General features: G+C 42.0%; 1 protein-coding gene across 1 annotated transcript; it reads right to left on the bottom strand.

Annotated features, from left to right (window-relative positions):
- Positions 1–4776: 4776 nt before the first annotated feature.
- On the bottom strand, positions 4777–8791 carry LOC112034488 (uncharacterized). The gene is made up of 4 exons (XM_065777172.1): positions 7823–8791; positions 7498–7714; positions 5545–7455; positions 4777–5453 (listed from the first exon to the last, which is right to left on the bottom strand). The coding sequence occupies exons 1-4, from the start codon at positions 8789–8791 to the stop codon at positions 4777–4779; spliced, it is 3774 nt and encodes a 1257-aa protein (XP_065633244.1).

The raw sequence follows: 8791 nt of genomic DNA, 5'->3' as shown, positions 1-8791 counted from the left end.
CTAGTGCTTCCAGTACCTCCACAGAACCTGGGTAAGGAATATTCTCAACTAAAGCCGCAATAACAAGCCCCCTAGCATCTCTAATTACGACCCCTATCCCTACTTCCTCGGACTCGGCAAAGACCGCGCCATCATAATTCGTTTTATACATTCCATCCCTTGGAGGTCGCCATTTTATACTTCCTTTTGGTTGCTGCACTTTTGTAATCTGGAATTTTGATTGAAAGTCCAAGAGGTACCCCCTAGCTATTTCAAATATTTTTTCAGTCGGCAAGCCTCTCTCATTCAACTTCAGCTTGTTTCTTTGGTTCCATATGAACCAAGCCACCACCCCAAACATCTCTAAGCTATTTGCCCTCTGTCTCACCACGTTAATTAATTCCTGCATGTCTTGGAGGTGCAGATACTCTGTTCAGACCCAGCTGAAACAGGGGGCCCAAATGTTGGTTAGTTTCTCGCAACTCCAAATGGCATGAAGCGTTGTTTCTTGGTCCAAGAGACAGGCACTACACTTCGCTTCTTCAAGAACTTTTCTTTTCTTCAGATTAACCTTTGTGGGTAGAGCATTAGAACAAACTTTCCAGAGAAAGCATTTGATTTTATTTGGAACGTGGAGCTTCCAAATACACTTCCAGAAAGCCGACTGATGTGATGAGTCCGAACTTGATGCAGCACTAGAATTGGCTTCCTGACACAACATCTGGTACCCTACCCTCACCGTATACTCCTCATTTTGACTGTCTGGCCAAATGAAGCAGTCTCTCTGATCTGTCCAGCACAATGGTATTGCTTTGATTTGGTTTACTTCAAAGCTCAAAAAACGCTGGTTTAATAAGTTAATGTTCCAAGTGTGCGTGTTTGGGTTTATGAGTACAACAACTTGAGCACCTTCTAATCCCGGAGCATGTGGAGAAACCACCTTGGCAGACCCCTTCCCTGGCAGCCAATTGTCATTGTATATATCAATACTCTTTCCATCTCCTATTCTCCACCTCATACCCATCGAAATCACCTTCCTTGCCTTAAGAATACTCTGCCAAGCATAAGACCCATTGCCTGTTGAAGCTTGAAAAATGGACCCCCTAGGAAAGTATTTCGCTATGAAGACCCAATAAAACAGGGAGGATTGATCCTTCAAGAGTCTCCACACTTGTTTCGCCAACATCGCATTGTTGAATTTTTCCAAGTCCTTGAAACCTAGCCCACCATCTGATTTAGGTTTACAAAGAACCTCCCATTTTTCCAATGAATTTTTCGCTGCTCACCGTTTTGCCCCCAAAAGAATTTGCGGATTAAAGCCTCAATTTCATGACAAAGAGCCACTGGTAATTTGAAGCAACTCATTGCAAAAGTAGGAATCACTTGCACCACAGCTTTGAGTAGGATCTCTCTACCCGCTTGGGACAATAGCTTCTCTTTCCACCCTTGAAGTTTGCTCCACACTCTCTCTTTAATGTAATTTAGACTTGCTTTCCTCTTCCTTCCTACCACCGCCGGCAAGCCAAGGTACTTTTCATACTCTTTCACTTCTTGTACTTGTAAAAAATTTGAGATTGAGGCCTTTGTGTCTTCACTCACTGCCTTACTAAAGAAGATGGTTGTCTTCTCCCGATTTAGCTTTTGACCCAATGCTTGTTCATATAAAGACAGAATGTCTTGGATTGCTTGCAAATCTGCCATAGATGCTCTACAAAATAAAAGGGTGTCATCTGCAAAAAATAAGTGTGAGATTTTTGGTCCCCTTTTGCATAATGAAAAACCCCGTATAGTGTCATTTGAGGCTGCTTGCTGCAACATCCTATTCAAACCTTCTGAACACAACAAAAAAAGGTATAAAGACAAAGGGTCTCCTTGTCTTAGGCCCCTTGATGGCCTAATATCTCCTTTAGGCTCTCCATTAACCAAAATCGAATAGGATACCGTGGTAATACACTCAAGAGCAAGAGACACCCACCTATCACAAAAGCCCAATTTCTCCATAATTTTCCCTAAATAGATCCACTCCGCCCGGTCATACGCCTTACTCATATCTAACTTCAAAGCCATAAAACCCACCTTCTTGGATTTTTTATTTTTCATATGGTGTAAGGTCTCGAAGGCAACCAAAATATTATCAGAGATTGCTTTACTAGACTGAAAGGCACTTTGAGATTCTAAAATAATGCTAGGTAAAATATTCTTAAGTCTATCTGCTAAAACTTTAGAAATAAGCTTATACAGAATATTACAAAGTGCAATTGGGCAATATTCAGAAACTCTTACTGGGCTTTTAACCTTTGGGATGAGAGTAATAAAAGTACGATTGATTGAAGGTGGGATTAAACCTGTGTTGAGACATGTGAGAACAGCTTCAGCCACTTCATCACCAATGACCAACCAAAATTGTTGAAAAAACAGTGGAGGCATCCCATCAAGTCCCGGAGATTTCAGAGGGTCCATCTGTTTTAAGGCAATGTCAACTTCGATTCTCTCAAAAGGAGCTACCAACACATGGTTCATCTCCTCAGTTACCACTCGTGGAGTAGCTTCAAGGGCTTCCTCAATCCGATTTGGCGAGGATGAAGCAAATAAATTTTGGTAAAAATCCACCAAAATATTTGCTATACCATTCTCATCCACACACCTCTCGCCCATATTATTTTCCAACTCTTCAATTCTGTTACGGCAATACCTGTGAGTGGCTCTACTATGGAAATAACGAGTATTTCTATCACCTTCATGCAGCCACAATGCTCTAGATCTTTGTTTCCACATCTTTTCTTCTTTTGATAACAAATCATTGATTTCTCTTTTCAGCCTTATCACCCGGTTTATAGACCTCCCTCTTATCGCCTCATCTTCTGCCTTTCTTAACAACCTCTTTTTTTTTTTCCTTCAATAATCGGGTAATATTCCCAATTGCAAGTTGACTCCACCATTTTAATTGTTTTTTACAATGGCTTATCTTTTCCTCCACCCTTGTCATTGCTTGCCCGGGTGCATTGTAAAGCCAAGCCGATTCTACTGTATCTCTACATCCCTCTTCCTCCAACCACATATGCTCAAAACGCCACGGCTTTTGTCAAAATTTTGGAATGCCATTAAGGCAAATAAGAATTGGTTTATGATCAGACGAAGCACACTCCAAGTGAATTACCTTGGTTGCAGGAAATTTATCTAACCATTCCATTGTAGCCACCACCCTATCCAGCCTCTCCCAAATTGTAAAACCATCCGAGTGTCCATTACACCATGTAAATTTCCCCCCCATAAAGCCAAGATCCCGGAATCCACATTCATCCAAAACATCTCTAAACTCTTCTATCTGTCTAGTTGGTCTTTGCCTCCCTCCAAGCTTCTCGTGACTTCGTGTAATCTCATTAAAATCACCTGCACAAAGCCATGGAATTGAATTTCTGCCCCTTAGTCTTCTTAGGCAAGCCCACGATAGGTGGTGATTACTGGTCTCCGATTCTCCATAAAACCCTATGAATCTCCACTCATCCTCCTTACCTTTATTCAAAACACCATCAATGTGGTTAGGAGAAAAAGTATCTAGAGAAAAATCCACTTCCTTTCTCCAAAAAATTACTATTCCCCCTCCTCTCGTATCTCTACACACTTCAATCATGCCACCAAAATTCAGTCTGACTCGAATATCTTCTAGCCTAGCCTTATCCAGCCATGTTTCGGCTAAGAACACAACTAAGGGATCTTGTGCCCGGATAATATTCCCAAGCTCTTGCTCTGTCGATTGGTTCCCAAGCCCCCGACAATTCCAACATAAGAGATTCATTGCTCTTGGCGGGGCTGGCAGGCAGCCTCCACCATTGAATATATTTTCTGACTATCATGAGCAACCAATCTTCTTTTGTTTGGTAAGTCACAATCATCAATCTCCATGAAAGAATGTTTAGAAACACCTGTTGCTTCTGCCTTAGCCCGATCATCACCTTTCTGAGCAAAACGAGCTACTCGTGTCCAGGTTCTTTGTTTAACCAGCCCTTCCTTGCCCTCACGGCTAGAAACCCCACCCTGCACTTCGTGTTCTCCTTTCTCTATTAGGTTCAGCATACTTTGAATTTAATATCTCCACGTGACCAGCACCTGCCTCCATACCCTTCTCCACGTGACCAACACTTGCATCCAGGCCACTTTCCAAACTAACGGGTAGCTTATTTGATGCATCAATGTTAGGATTTTCCACGTGGACTTCCTTATTTTTTGCCGCCTCACCCCTTTCAGTATTTTCAGAGATTTCAAACCCATTTAATACGCTATCAATCTCTAGGATCTGATTGTTATCAAAAAAAAATCTCTAGGATCTGATCCTCCAACGGAATACCATTATTTCCATTAAAGTCTCCATAATTTTCTCAATTATTCTCCCCATTATTCCCGCTATTACTCTCAGGGTACGTTTGGTACACTAAATGTAAATTACATTAGGAATAGTCATCTTTATTACTAGGAATAGAAGACATTGTAATGGAATAATTATTACTATTCATAAGTTTGGTTGTTACATATGGAAAACTTGTAAAAGAATATGTATAAGGAAACTTTACATTTTTGGAAATATATTAATTTTAAAACATATTATATACACTAAGGAATAGCTATTGCATTCATTTTAAAGAGGAATAACTATTCTTCAATTTAAAGAATAGTTATTCCAATGTAATAATTAATCCATGTAATAAAGATGCAACCAAATGACCGAATTGATATTACACATGAATAACTATTCCTTTTTTTTTTAGAATCAATACCGTGCGTTTTATTAGCTAAGGGCTTTTATAAATCAGCCTGGAGTACATCTGCAAGTTCTGGTGGTACCTCTTCCATCCAGACTTGTAAAAAAGGAGAAAGGATTGCTCGTCTCGCAAGGGAGTGAGCTACACTATTGCATTGCCTACGTACATATGAATAACTTACATCTGACAAACAAGAGGCTAAATGCCAAATATCCTGAACAATGTGTCCAAAGTGTGCCAAGGTGTGCGACCTGGTTTTGAGAGCAGTGATGAGGGTCTGAGAGTCTCCTTCCAACACTACTCGGGTGAAACCAATTTCTTGTGCTAGGATTAGCGCTTTGCGTGCTGCCAACGCCTCCACTTCAATGACTGTTGAGGGAAGGGGAATTTGTTGAGAAAGAGACACCATGACCTGCCCACCTCCATTCCTAATTACCACGCCAATACCCGCACAGTTGTCTGCCTGAAACAGAGCACCATCAAAGTTGATTTTATAATACTCATTATCAGGTGGTGTCCAACGTACCGGTGTTCTTCTCTCAGTCGAGGTCATGACTGTGTTATGTAGCGAAAACTCCTTCAATCTGTCATTGGCCTGTGAGAGTAGCTGTCTAAGTGTACCACAAGTTTTCCCAAGCCGAAGATTATTTCTTCTATTCCACAAAGCCCATACGACCACAGAGAAAAGGGCCGGGTCTCTATTCTCTGCAAAAAATACTGCCAAGGAGATCAAGAAAAGAAGTTTTTTGCCTTAAGCTACTATGTTGCCATAGTGGATTTAAGGACCATAATTCTTCAAGCTTCGGACATTGATAAAGAGCATGGAGTACATCTTCATGCTGCCCCTGACAGATTTCACAGCAATCATCTGTGATAATTTTTCTCCTCACCAAGTTCATCTTTGTCGGCAGTGAATTTTTGGTTGCCCTCCACACCAGATGTTTTACCTTACTTGGTACTGACAGATTCCAGATTGCCTGCCAAAGTGGTTTCAAGAGCTCATCATCCGATTGCCCAGGTCGGTTATGTGCTTCTTCAAGTTGCAGAAATTTGTAACCCGATTTTACTGAATACTCTCCATTTGGGTTGTGAGGCCAAATTAATGCATTCGGCTGATCAGTGTGGCAGAGGGGTATCGCGCGCACCATGGCCGCTTCAAATGGCATAAAGTTTGACTCCAATGCATCCACCTTCCAGCACCTCTGGTCTTGATCAATGAGACTGCAAACTTTGGTCACACCCTCCATGTTCATCCTTGGTGACAGAATTTTTGGCGAGTGCTTGAGGGGCAGCCATCTATCTCCCCATATGTCCACTGACTTCCCATCCCCTATTCTCCATATTGCTCCTTTCCGGATTACCTCCCTCCCCCTAATTATGCTTTTCCAGGCATAAGAGGCCGAACTGGGTGTAGCTGCTTCCATTACCGAGCTGTGGGGAAAAAACTTTGCCTTGAACACCCGGTAAAACAGTGAAGTTTTATCATGTAACAAGCACCATGTTTGTTTTGCCAGCAATGCATCATTAAACTGAGATAAATCCTTAAAGCCCAAACCACCTTGTGACTTTGGCTTACATAGCTCTTCCCACCTTATCCAATGTACTTTCCTGCCCTCCCCCCGTTGTCCCCAAAAGAATCTTCGGATCTGTGCTTCAATGTCATGACACAAGCCACTTGGTAATTTGAAACAAGACATGGTATACGTAGGAAGCGCTTGAGCCACTGCCTTGATCAATATTTCCCTCCCCGCTTGAGATAAAAGCTTACCCTCCCATCCTTGCAGTTTTTTCCATACCTGCTGCTTTATATTATCAAAGCTTTCCTTCTTCTTTCTACCAATAAAACTAGGTAGACCTAGGTATTTCTCATATTGTTGAACAACAGAGACACCAAGAGAATTTTTGATTGCATCTTGTACTCCGGGAGCTGTGGATTTGCTAAAGAATAGCTTTGTTTTATCTCTATTGATTTGTTGACCTGATGCTCTTTCATAGATGGCCAAGATCTCCAGTAGTTTTGCACACTCCTCTGTCTTAGACTTGCAAAAAATGAGGCTGTCATCTGCAAAAAGGAGGTGTGTTAGTTTAGGTCCCTTTTTACAAAGAGATACACCCCTTATATCTCCCACACTCTCCGCCTTCCTAAGTAGGCCATGGAAACCCTCTGTACATAGCAAGAATAAATATGGGGAGAGAGGGTCCCCCTGTCGTAACCCCCTAGTTGGTGTGATTTTCCCATGCGGCTCGCCATTAATCAACACTGAGTAAGTAGCTGAGGAGATGCATTGCATCATTAGATGGACCCAAATATCATTAAACCCCATTTTTTTCATCAGTTTCTCCATATATGGCCATTCCACCCTATCATAGGCCTTAGACATATCCAGTTTGAGTGCCATATAGCCTACCTTCCCCGAGCTATGATTTCTCATGTAATGAAGAGTTTCAAAAGCCACCATTATATTATCTGAGATCAACCTGTCTGTCATGAAGGCACTTTGTTGTTCTGAGATTATCTGTGGTAGGACTTTCTTCAACCTGTTTGCCAACACCTTGGAGAAAATTCTGTATAGTACATTGCTAAGGCAAATGGGACGATATTGAGATATATATTCCGGATTTTTTACTTTGGGGATTAGGGTAATAAAAGAATGACATAATAACTCAGGGAGGGTACCCGAATTCAAATATGACAAAATTGCTTCAATTACATCACTACCTACCAAGGACCAATAATTTTGATAAAAAAGAGGGGGCATACCGTCTGGACCCGGTGATTTCAAAGGGGCCATCTGTTTGAGGGCTACTTCAACCTCCTCGGCCTTGAATTCCCGAGTTAGTTCTTGGTTCATATCTGTAGATACTACCTGTGGGATCTGCTCTAGGATTTCCTCAAAGCTGTCCGGGCTCGAAGTGGTGAGCAGCTCTTGATAAAACTGCAAAATGGTGTCTGCAATTCGGTCAGGGTGTGTACTCCACTGCCCCTCATGATTATACAGCCCCTTGATGTAATTTTTTCGTCTTCTTTGTGATGCCTTACTGTGGAAAAAGGTAGTGTTACGATCCCCCTATTTTAGCCACTGCACTTTAGCCCGTTGCCTCCATAGTTTTGCTTCCCGGTCCATGAGTAGGTTTATCTCCTTCTCAAGCTTCTTCAATCCGTGTACAGGTCCCCCATTAATGGCCACCCTCTCGGCTTTGGCCATCAATTTCCGCTTCTTCTCTAGTTCTCTCCGAACATTCCCAAATTTGTCCTTACTCCACTTAGTTAATTCTGTTCCACATGCTTCAATTTTCTTCAAGATTTTTCTTCCACCCAATTCTGAGTATGATCTCAGCCATACCGCTTCTATGGTTTCCCCACATCCACTCTCACTCATCCACATTTGCTCAAATCTGAATGGCTTCTTTTGTTTGCACTCCATCCCCTCCGGCACAATCCATAAAGGCTTGTGATTAGAGGTGGTCACATCTAGGTGGTAGATCTTTGTATCCGGAAATTTTGAGAACCAATCGTTTGTCGCCATCGCCCTGTCCAGCCTCTCCCATACTGTGTAATTGTCAAAATGTTTATGCCAAGTGAACCTCGACCCCACATAGCCTAAGTCCATAAACCCACATTCATCTATAATGTCACGGAAAGCTTGCATCTGTCCATGAGGTCTGATTCTCCCCCCCAATTTTTCTGCTTGTTTTGCAACCTCATTGAAATCCCCCGCACAAATCCATGGGGCAGCACTTCGATTTTTCAAGCTCCGTAACCGCGCCCAAGCTTCATGTCTCAGTTGAGTATCTGGCTCGCCATAAAACCCAGTAAATCTCCACTCCTCATTCTTATTTTTGTTGACTGTAGCATCTATGTGATTTTTTGAAAAGGTTTCTATTGTAATGTCAAACTCTTCTTTCCAATAGAGCACCAAACCCCCTGCCTTATGTCTTCTAGGTGCCACAAATTTATTTTTGAATTTCAAACGGTCTTGAATTTGAGTTAGCCTTGCTTCATCCGTCCATGTTTCGGCTAAGAACACGACGGAGGGATCTTTTGCCCACACCAT

Source organism: Quercus suber, unplaced genomic scaffold, assembly GCF_002906115.3.
Source record: "Quercus suber isolate HL8 unplaced genomic scaffold, Cork oak 2.0 scaffold_9, whole genome shotgun sequence".
Classification (NCBI taxonomy): domain Eukaryota; kingdom Viridiplantae; phylum Streptophyta; class Magnoliopsida; order Fagales; family Fagaceae; genus Quercus; species Quercus suber.
Note: the sequence above shows the minus strand (reverse complement) of the source record. Positions and strands in the feature narration are given on the sequence as shown.